Here is an 11,471-nt window from a genome sequence, read left to right as displayed (position 1 = left end):
TATGACAAGTGTCACATCACCAAATAAGAAAATTTTATAAGTTTTTTTTTTTAAACTTATATCGCATTATTCTTATAATCTACGGTGTGCGCTCGTAAAGGTAAGCACTTCATAAAAATATTATGATTTTTATAATTGAAGTTATTTCGTGGTTAAATTTACCAATGACAAATCTATGTGTAACTTTAAAGTCAAAGTTATCAACTATTGTAATTATATTTTGAATATAGTGTAAATGTCACGAACAATTTGTGATTAAAAATTTATGAATTATTTTGGTGAAAAAAATTACGATTTGTTATGATATTTGTTATATAACATTTTTCATATTTCTTTTTGATTGGCAAAGTAAAAATTTCATTAAAAAAAGGAAATTAAAGGTACAAAAAAATAAAATGCACATAGTGAAATTCAAAGAGTGTGAAAACTCTCCTACAACTCGCATCTCACAACCAATCCCCTCAGCCTCATGAGATTTTTTAATTTTAAAACAACAAGAACAAAAAACCAAAGCAAAATACAAAAAAAGAAAAAAAATAACTAAGTAGATCTTAACTGCAGAACACAGCCTCCAAAACACGTTGTAATCATATTACATGTGTTGTGATAAAATACATATAATTTGCACATTTTTAACCGTGCACATGGTAGCAGCTCCCTTTTTCATATTGCAAAGGGAAGAAATGGAGCTATGTTGTGTTTGTTTTGTTTCAAGTGATCAGAAGCTGAAATCAACACCACCCATAAAAATTGCTGAACTTTTTCTTCTACATGAATCAGCCCAAGAATGAAAGAATTAATAAAAAGGGATTATAGAACAAGTATCAAACGATGTTAAGGTTTGAATATACAGAGAGAATGATTCTACGTACATAAAATCTTGTCGCACAACTAAATATAACCCCTTCACATGGCAATCGGATCACAGAATAGCACACTACTACACTCTCACATGGTATGATGTGATATAATTGTGTCCGATTTTGTGATTATTTTGAGCAATAATAATAATTCAGAACCCATCATCTAGAATTAGGCAATAAAGAAGTTGAAACAACACATACAGAAGAAGATCAGGAATTTGGAGGTGGAGGACCAAACTTAAATTGATGACCTTTCTGGCCGTAACTGGGTGGAGAGGGTGCATTATTTTTGGTTGGTGATTCTCTGTCGTTTCGTCGTCCTCTACTAAAGCCATGCTTTGATTCACATATTATAAGTCTTCCTTGACAAATTTCAGGACCAAGAACCACCACCACCAGTCCCAAAACTACCACGACCACCATAACTCTATGCAAACTATCCTCCATTGTTTTTATTGTCAACTATAAGAGGGGTTTGGAATATTATGCACAACTCACCTCTCCATAGTGCCATTTATATATGTGCAAATTACACATTGAATTAAATGTCCTTTGCACATTGGTTATTCTCATCTACCAACCAAGTGGAGATGGCAAGTTGAATCAATCAAGATTGGACTGGATGGTGCTATCTACAAGTTTCACTTTAATAACCAGATCTATTTATTATATAAACTTTTATGTATATATCATTTATAAAATAAAATAAAATTTAATTTAATATCATAATTAAACAATTTAATCATGTTTTAAAAAAAATAGACAACCAGAATAATATTGAGACTCTGGAGTATTTTTTGTACGGTCAAATATTATTAAATTATAAGATTTTGATTATCTAATTAATCTAATTTTTTTAGTGTATGATCTACACATGCACACATGGTCCAACAAAATAAACGAATTAGATTGACAAAGTAGGGTCTGCGATGGGTTTTAGATAGTATTGTTGTCCATAATGTGCATTGAGTAAAACTCAAGACACCTTACTTTAATAAATAGATTATCTTCCACTTATTATTATTATTATTTTGTAATTTAAAGTAGATACAAATAATATATTTTCATGTAATTTTTCACTTTTTTGTACAAATAAAAATTGATTTTATAGTCCATATTTTTTAAAAATTTTGTTTGCTAAGATATATATATCTATATATATATATTAATCACTATATTAAAATCTTAAGTCGGTTCCTACCCAAAAATTAATTTTCAACGAATACTGTTACATGCACTGTACTGCAGTTGACCTAAAAAGTGAGATGTCACAATGAGGAGGGTAAAGATTTTATTTATTTTTTTGACAATGAAGATGTTAGTGTTAACTAATTTTCTTATTATAAATATAGAGTTGTTTTAGAAAGTTAGTTAAAAATTAATTTTTTTGACGTGTTAATTTTAAAAAAAAAAACGTATAAAAAAATAGAAAAGTAATATAATCTAAAATAAATTAAAAACTAACTTTTAACTTTTTTAATTCTTCCCAAAAAAACCCATAATATGTTACTGGAGACTCACCACTATGTAAAAACAAACAAATCTAATCCTATAATTTATATCGAGTCATTCAATGGATACCATTTCTAGGAGAAATTATTCGATGCTCCAAGAGCACCATGTCAGCACCGCCAGATGGTGCTCCAAACCAATGGTAGGATGCCAATCGAGTTTTATGTCAGTGAACTTGCTAGATTGTCAGCAGTTATACTTGTTTTGAAAAGTAGAAAAAAAAATTTTAATTTATTGATTTTTTTTGAAAACATATATAAGAAATTAAGAAGTAATGTAACATAAATAAGTTATTAATTTAATAAAGTGACTTTTTTTATACTTCTCAAAATGACCCTTAATCACCTTAACACTACAGGAATTATAGGTTTTGAAGACGTTTATTTAACGGCGTTTTATGAAACGCCACATTTTATACCATTTAACGGCGTTTTTCAACCGTCGTTTTTGTTTTATGTTAAAACGGCACCGTTTCACTATTTGAAGGCGTTGAAAAGCGCCTTCAAATGCCCTCTCTCTGGCTAACTAGTTAATACACTCGTTCACTCATCAGGGGATGCCCTAATCTTTTACTCACTCATCAGTCTATCGTTCGTTCTCTCTCTCTCGCTCTCTCTCTCTAAACAGATGCCTTACTCTAATCTCTCCCAGCAGAATGCCCTAATCTCTTCCAGCAGAAATCAACGGATCAATTTCGATTTTGATTTCGATTCATCTGAATCCTTACGCCTTCTCTGATTTCGATTTCATCTGAATCTCTGATTTTGATTTCGATCTCGAAGCTCCACCGCCGCCACCATCTACACCAACGAGGTAGGTGAGTTCTCTCTCTCTCTCTCTGTGTCAACCCTCTCTAAAAGCTTATCATTCACAGAGATTCAGATCGATCTCAGTGATTTCATCTCAGAGCGGTTTCGATTTCGAAGCTCCAAAACACCATCTGCACCATCGTCTACTAAGGTGAGCTCCATCGTCTCTCTGTCTCTCTCTGAAACTCTTCATTTCGAAGCCTATTTCAGTGCTGTAATGGAAACATATCTCTCAATTCATTATTATGATCTTCAATAACGCCTTATAAAGACTTTGGATGTGGAAGAACTTGTATTGAAAATAGAAAACAGTGATTCAAAAACACTTGAATTAGTGATCTGTTGTGGATAATAATCAGATTAATACTTGGATACTAAGCTCTTTTTTTTCGTGAAAATCATTATATAGGAAGTTTCATTGAGAAGTATGAGTATATGAGCTTCTCTATAAACACTGCAGCATTGCAATTGTGATATTTTTTTTTCTTAGTTAGCAAAAATAGCCTTGACTGCTCAAGTCAATGTGAGATGTGTGTTTCAAAAAACCTTAATCGGTCATCTATTCAGATTAGTAATTAGCATTTTTAAAAAAAATATTTTTATCATTGAATTGCTTATTATTATTATTATTATTTTAGTATGGTACTACCCTCTTCTGATAGATTGGTAAAAGAACTCATTCAAGGGGGTGTTATTTAAAAATAGCATTGGCAAACTGGAAAATTGTGAGAAAGTGGGACAGTTAGGAGAGAGAATTTTGAAAACAATGTCAGAGTGCATGAATTAAACTCACCCAACAGATCTAGGACTAAACAACACCTCAGGTTTTATGGACAACCCCATTTATGTGAATTCATGACATAGGAAAAAACCAAAATGTAGTTTTCAACGATTTTTTTCTACCCTGCAGAAGTCAGACTGAGGAAGTTGCAAATTAGGTAGTTTTCAATGGAAAATTTTCTTTTTTGCTCCTATTCAGAAAAATTTTAGACGACATATAAGAAATTTTATTGTAAAGTTAGAATTTTATTTGTGTTACAAAGTTGATGTTGTGTTAGAATTTAAATCTGTTATGGATTTAAAACAGACTGAGGTGGCTTCTACTGATTGGTTAGTGTTGTGGGCCGACTTTAGCATTGACCAAATAATGCAAGCCACCTCAGACGATTGCAAGTCAGCCTTGAAAAGACTATGTTCTCACATTATGTCAATGATCCCATGTCTTTCTTTTTGAGGATGGTGACAAAGTCCATTTGTTGGATAACATGGAATCATATGAAATGAAAAGAAATTTTAGGAGGCAATATGGACCACATGATTATTCGAATTAAGAAGAAAAATATTATTAGCATATAAAATTGAGGGTAGTAAAGGAAGGAGCACCAACTTTCTTAAAATTAAAGAATATATGTCTAGTGTGGTTTAATTTCTCTATCAAGATGGTGACAAGTCCATTTTTGTGGTACTATGGAGCATGGAATCACATGATGGGAAATAAAGTTCTAATACAAAAGTTGGTCTTTGTTTCGTCTAGCAATTCATAGGTTTCATTTTCTAATTTCTGTCATGTTGAAAATCTCCTAGCACATTATCAGTTTCTACATTTCCAGATGAATAAACTATTTGTGCTTGGAATGCATGAGAATGGCAGTGGAGAACTTAACTAGGTGACCTGCCCCAACCCAACACATATCTATTTACATATATAGTTATGGTCTGGTTAATATTACTTTTTCAGAACCAGGATTGGCTCATGGTCTGGGCTGTGATGTGGATGCTTTTCAATATCAAGTTTCGTAAGCCTTGCACGACTTGAGATAACATGATGGTAGCAAAGCAAAGCAACAACTTTGATCCTCGTGCTGCTGCTGCTAATTTCCCTTCAGGTAATGGACTTTCTAATTTTACCATCAGATTCTCAAGTATTCATCATTGTTGTTTAGCTGGCTCTCGGATGTGCTTACAGCTTGAAAGTGCAAATAACATTTTTAAAAATTGGACATGTCAGGTGTGCAAGCATATTTGGCTGGGCTTACATTCGCATTAGCCATTTCACCTTGCAGCACTGCTGTGCTGGCAACCCTGCTTGGATATGTAGCTGCATCCAAGGTACTTTTAAATGTTTATTGATTTCAATTTCCATATGAATTATTACCTTTTCAGACTGCTATATACTGATCGTTCTGGGCCTATAATGATGGCTTAGCACTCTTATCTCCATCTCTCATGTTTGGATGCATCATATATGCTATACATTGCATTTGAGCTTCTAAACCTATTATTTAATTACATAACAAGCAGGTCAACTTAGTATGACTGCATTTATCTTAACATTCACAGTTGAGGGAGCAAAATTGGCACAATATTGGTGGGGCCAATATTTGTAATTTTATAGGAAACCCAGTTTACAAGCAGCTCTATTTTTTTTATTTACTATACTTGTTTATTTGCTACTCTAGTTGAATCATCTTCTTGGTTAGTTTTGTGGTAAATTGGTAAAACATTTAGGATGATGAATTTTTAACTGATCTGATTTCTATGCCAAATCATCATCTAGGGCAAGGGGCATCGTGTTATGACAGTTTCCCCACGTTACGACCAGTACAAAGATGCATGGGATACTCATGTTCTTCTTCTAGTGAAAAGAATAAGAATATGGAATTTGTTGTATTCTTTATCTGCTTGAATTTGTTGTTTAGAGATCTCAATACTCTGTTCTCTTTCTCTGCCTTCTTGGTGACAAGGTACTGTTTAATGAGTCAATAGAGTTCAGTTGATGTATTCCAACTTGTGAAGAGTTTAGTTGCTGTGTGGTTGACAGAGATTTTGAAATTTTTAAAGGAATTTACTTAATAAAAGAGCATCAGTACCTAAAAATATTAGCGTAGCTATACACTTTCATGTGTTCACCAACAATAATGTTATATATATTATCAATGCAACAATACCCCTCATACTAATAACCATAATTCCCAACAAATTTATATTGCCTGTCCAGTTATATATGTGTATGTGTGCGAGTAAGTGTAGATACGTACATTTGTTCACTTGTCTGCAACTATGACTGATGTTTTTATTGTCCTATGTTTTTAAACTTTTCTTGGCTTTAAAATTTTTCAGATATCAGGTGGTTGGAGACACACCATGGCACTGACATCTGATGGAAAACTTTACGGTTGGGGTTGGAATAAGGTTGATGACTTAATTCTCCTTTATTTTTTTTAATTGAATGCTACTGCATCTCTATATCATGAAAAAGTTTGCTAGTTTGATAACAAACAGAAGAAGGTATTGCTATCTCCATCATCCAATTCGAACTTTCTTTTTCTTGTACAGTTTGGACAGGTTGGTGTTGGTGACAATGTTAACATGAGACAATAAGGCATAAACTTGGGTTTAACCTGCAATTAATGAGAACCAGCATTGGGGAATGCCTTGCACATAAATGGAAGAAAGACCTTGTTTACTTGATTGTTTAAACTTCGATTGTTGCCTTAAGTTAAGAGGACTCATGAATTAACCCAAAGCATTTTCTAGTAGTGTGTTTGTTTTGCTTCATGGAAGGTAGCTAATCTAAGAAACAAGAAATGGATCCATGTTTTTGTAAAATCTACTAGCTGGTCACAGAGTTGCAACTTTGGAACTTCTAAACTTCAAGAAAAATTTAAACTCATCTTTGCATCAGCAACACAGCAAGTTCCTTTCATAACTGAAAAATCAACTTGCAGAATTTTTTGGCAAAGAAGCAGAAATACTTTAGTTTTGAAACATGCTTTTGGGTCTGGAAGATAAAAGAGTGATTTGGCAACATGTGCAAATTACAAGTTTTTTGGTTAAAGAAATAAAATACATGTTTTTCTCTTAATTTTTCGATTTCGGTGACTTTGGTGGCCTGCGATTAGGCTATGTTGGCAAGGTTTAATAATGACAGTCTAAATATAATTAACCATAAATAGTTCAAAATTTTAAGTTTTGTCAGACTTGGTAATGTGATTATTTAGTTCTCATTCTTTTTTTTTGGGTTTCAACGAGCTGATGTTTACATTGATAGATCTGATCCATTAAAAATTGTTTCATGCAGCTGGCTGTTTTGGGAGGTTCTTTACTGGGGACATTCTTATCTGAGAAGGTCAGATTTTCTCATTTGTTAGCCAAAAAACATCCTTAAAATATAGTAGTTTTGCCCAAACACATAAAACACTTGGTCATTATTACTCAGTCTCTTGTTCTTAGTAGCAAGAAGTATGCAAATCAGATGGCACCTGAAACATTGAGTTGCAGTCTCACAAAATGAGACACACATCATTATCAAATGTAACATAATTATCCTTTCGGCCTGATTATTTATCATTGTGGGTATATCATATTCTACCCGGATTGTGTTTATGCCCCGTTTACAACCTGCACGACCTGATTAATCTGTTAGGTCTGAACCATTTCTTGCTGTATTCTGATCTTAGTATATATTGGCCCTGTTTGGTACAGCTTAATTTCAGCTTATTTCAGCTTTCAGCTTAATTTAAGCTATTTTGATGTGTTTGGTTTAGCTTATAGCTTATAGCTTATAGCTTTGTGGAAGTCAGAAAACAGCTTATTCTTTGAGTGGGGCAGGATATGCTTTAAGAATAAGCTGGAAATCAGCTTAAGCTGAAAGTTATAAGCTATAAGCTGTTTAGGCATAAGCTATAAGTACTTTCCCATAGCTCTACCAAACGGGGCTATTATCTGTTATTATGGGGATTAGGGATATGAGATTGGAGTGAGTTCTTCTTACAAACAGCTTTGAGAGTGAAGCAGCTGCTCTTGAAACCCCCATTCTTTGCTCCTGGACTTAGGGTTGTAGATGAACTACGTATATCTCATTTTCGTTTGTTCTATCATAACACTTGTGTATTATTTTCAGTTGCTTTAAAAGAACAAGTAACTAAGAGCTTTTTTATTTTTTTGAACATCAGAATCCAAGAACTTAGAACATAACTGTGTTTGTTTCAGAAAAAAAATAACATTCTTCAAAAAATTATATTAACCACAAGTCCATATCATTGTCACAACAAAAAGTGCATATCATTGTCATTTCCATGCTTTGGACAAGCCATTGAAGTTCCTGATAGGAATGCATAGCCACTTCCATGCTTTGTACCCATTGGTGGGTATGCAGCTAAAATGCTCACTCCTGGTGCAGCTACATCCGGCTTTTTTGATGGAACCAAAATTAGAATGAGTTCAAACTTGGCATGTTATATATCAACATCAATAAAAGCACTGAAGAGAATTAACATGCTCTGTTTGCACTCTAAACTAGTCAATCAGTGGGTAATATTCCAAATTCTTTTTGCAAATTTTTGGGCAAATTACCGACAGGCAATCCATGTTTTGGCTAAATCTCAAGGGTGTGTTGATAGTTTGCCCTCAATTTGTCCATCTTCACATAAACCAAACATTTCATAAAGGAAATTTATATGTTTTGAAATATGTTTACACATTCCAACAATTACATTTTTATTTTTATTTTCTATTGAAGGGGCATTATGCTTTATAAGCATAGCATATAGCATTGAGAACAGCTCATTCAGTTTTTTTTTTTTTTTTCAATTATTTATTTATTTATTTTTTAAGGTTACTTCTGCTGAGTATTTATTTCAGAATTCCTGTTAATTTCACCAACCATTCATACTTATGTTTATGTTCGCACCCACTGCCTTTCCATTTTTCCTATAGAATCTAAGTTGATTTCCACGCAAAGCCTGAATTCTTTAATGCAAAAAATATTGACGTAGTCACTGGATATTTATTTTGCCTTCTTTCATTTTCTACTCATAAATGTGTGTGCGAGACCCTTATTTGTATTACATTCTTGTGCGTTTTGACAATTATTTGTTACATATTTGAATATTACCTGAACAATTTCAGTTTAACAAAACTCATTTCTGTTTCATGGGGGAGAAAAATACTTAAGCTTAATATCTTATTACCCCACCAAAAACAAATATCTATATGATTAGTTAGATTCTTTCTTTATATAACAAGAGTCCACTTTTTAGCAATGAATGTGAATTACCCATTTATCAAATGGCAAGTTTGGCAACCAGTAAACTTCCCAGTGAACTGAAGTTGCCAACAAAAATCAAATAACATATAATTTAGCATATTAGGCATACCTTTAGTACAGCTGGGCTCATGGAACTGGGTCCTCTGGAAGAGAAATATGCAACACGAGGAGACATAGTTTCCCCTATCACAGTCCTCGGGAAACTAAGCTTCACAGTAGGATTCCTTCATGGAGATACAAGTGGACTTGTGGTTAATTTCTCAATCTGTTTTATAAGCATATGACAATGATATGCACTTTTTTGTTCATGTCTTAATTAACGAGAATGTTTCTGCAGGAGGAACCTGAGGGATCAAGAGTTTGCATGTCACAATTATTTTTCTACTGCTTTATTTTGGAACTTGTATTCTTCAGGAGAGAGTCAATTTGTGTTTTAAGACAATTCTAATTGCCTTCTATATTAAATTGATGTTGGATGATGTGAAACTGTGCTTGAGATGGCTGCTTGGTTTGTTTTGAACTTATTGGATTTTTTTTCTTGAAGGATGTTGTATTGGGTACTATTATAAATGTGAGGGAATAATAATCTCATAGAAATATGTCTATACAAAGTTTTATTCATTATTGCTATTTTACAGGTATATTTTTAAAGTTAAATCTCACAAAATTAGTAGTTCAAAAAAAAAAAAAATAAAATAAAAAATCAATTGCGGCGTTTTTTAAAACGCCACTATAGTTATTTTTAAAAAATAATAAAAAAAGTTATGGCGACGTTTTTGAAGTGTCGCTGAATGCCTGTGCGACGCCATGTGACAGTTGGCTGCCACATTTAGCGGCGTTTGTATAAACGCCTCCTATACTAAATTTACGACGTTTTTAAAGCGTCATAAACTTACAGCGACGGCCGCGTCCTCGGCGTTTGGTGGTAAGCGTCACTAAAGGAATTAGCGGCGTTTTTCAGACATATAGCGGCGTTTTAAAAACGCCGCTAAAAGTCGTTTTTCCAGCAGTGTAATCACTATTGATAGACACAACGTTGATGAGATAACATTGACGGTTCAATGCTGAAAGTTTCTTCAAATTTCAAAAATCCCGCTTATAATTTGAAATTTAGAACTTGAATTTTTTGTATTTGAAAAACAACATATAAAATCAAATTCTTTCTGTTTCTTCTCTAATTTGTCTTAAACAACTGTTGCCATTACGGACCCTCAAAGTAGAGAACGGAAAACACCTCATTGTGATCTCTGTCGCCAACTCTGTAACCAACCACCATAGTTCTAAATCGCGGTATCGGGTAATGTAACGGTATCGATCGCGGAGTATCGGTATCGGTAGTATCGATCGATACGTATCGGGTATCGAGCGTCGCGGCTGTAAAATTTCAAAAATCATTAGTAATCCATCTAAAACTCAATTTTATGCATTTCTTTTGACTCTTTTAGCCTTAATTTATCACATTTTAATCAAAATTTTAATATGTAGAGGCACTTTTTTGACTCATTTTCAACTAAATGATATGCATTTATTTTAGTCTCAACCTTTTATTTGGCATATATGTCAAACTTTTAATATAAAATTGATGTGAAAATATTTTTTTACTTATTTTCAACAATGAAGTACTTCTACATGCACAACAAATTAATAAGAGAAAAAGGGACATGAAAATAACTTTCACTAGAACCACCTCCGTGCGCCGTTATAACTTTCAATTATCTACAATAATAGTTTTCAATTAACAAATATTGTAATTCTAATTTAGTTAGTAATAATAATCCATTTAAAATAAAAATAAAAAATCTAAAATATTAAACATCTTTACTTAACAATTAAACCTCTTTAAAAAAATCTGGCAGATTAAGCCTCTATAAAAATAATCTGATATAAAAATAATCTGAAATAAAGAATCTGACATATTAAATCTCTTTAAATAATATATAAAAAAATATATATATTGAGCATATGTGCATTTAAAATATATATATATATAAAATATTTTTATATATAAAAAATTATATTCTATGCCGATAATATATATATATATATATGAGAGAGAATAAACCTGCTCCTGAGTTATAAAATTATGAGTTCTATTTAGCTTCTGAACTTATGTGCATTTAAAATTATATAAAAATTGCTCCTGAGTTCTATTCAACCTCAATAATATATACAAAAAATTATGTGCATTTAAAAAAATAACCACAGGAAAAAAAAAATTATAAACAAACCGAACACCAC

At 32.4% G+C, this 11,471-nt stretch overlaps 1 protein-coding gene across 5 annotated transcripts; it reads left to right on the top strand.

Moving 5' to 3' along the window:
- Positions 1 to 2,731: 2,731 nt before the first annotated feature.
- LOC145789184 (uncharacterized) lies at positions 2,732 to 9,863 on the top strand. 5 transcript variants are annotated; one of them, XM_082911655.1, is made up of 7 exons: positions 2,732 to 3,188; positions 3,250 to 3,335; positions 4,923 to 5,070; positions 5,193 to 5,293; positions 6,305 to 6,376; positions 7,266 to 7,313; positions 9,571 to 9,863. In XM_082911655.1, the coding sequence occupies exons 3-7, from the start codon at positions 5,007 to 5,009 to the stop codon at positions 9,679 to 9,681; spliced, it is 396 nt and encodes a 131-aa protein (XP_082767781.1). In that variant the 5' UTR covers positions 2,732 to 3,188; positions 3,250 to 3,335; positions 4,923 to 5,006; the 3' UTR covers positions 9,682 to 9,863. The 5 variants fall into 5 exon arrangements, with proteins under 5 accessions (XP_082767781.1, XP_082767780.1, XP_082767779.1 ...); XM_082911654.1 differs by having other exon boundaries at positions 4,795 to 5,070; XM_082911653.1 differs by adding an exon at positions 4,795 to 4,851 and having other exon boundaries at positions 2,732 to 3,335.
- Positions 9,864 to 11,471: the final 1,608 nt, after the last annotated feature.

This window comes from Camellia sinensis, unplaced genomic scaffold, assembly GCF_055761805.1.
Source record: "Camellia sinensis isolate YWXY unplaced genomic scaffold, ASM5576180v1 Unanchor12, whole genome shotgun sequence".
NCBI lineage: Eukaryota > Viridiplantae > Streptophyta > Magnoliopsida > Ericales > Theaceae > Camellia > Camellia sinensis.
Note: the sequence above shows the minus strand (reverse complement) of the source record. Positions and strands in the feature narration are given on the sequence as shown.

What these genes read in the sequence shown, in the direction of transcription:
- LOC145789184 (XM_082911655.1), top strand. Translation starts at nt 5,007, where the DNA reads ATGATGGTAGCAAAGCAAAGCAACAACTTTGATCCTCGTGCTGCTGCT. An exon ending in GATATGTAGCTGCATCCAAG is followed by an intron (nt 5,294 to 6,304) that starts GTACTTTTAAAT and finishes AAAATTTTTCAG; the next exon opens with ATATCAGGTGGTTGGAGACA. An exon ending in ACGGTTGGGGTTGGAATAAG is followed by an intron (nt 6,377 to 7,265) that starts GTTGATGACTTA and finishes TGTTTCATGCAG; the next exon opens with CTGGCTGTTTTGGGAGGTTC.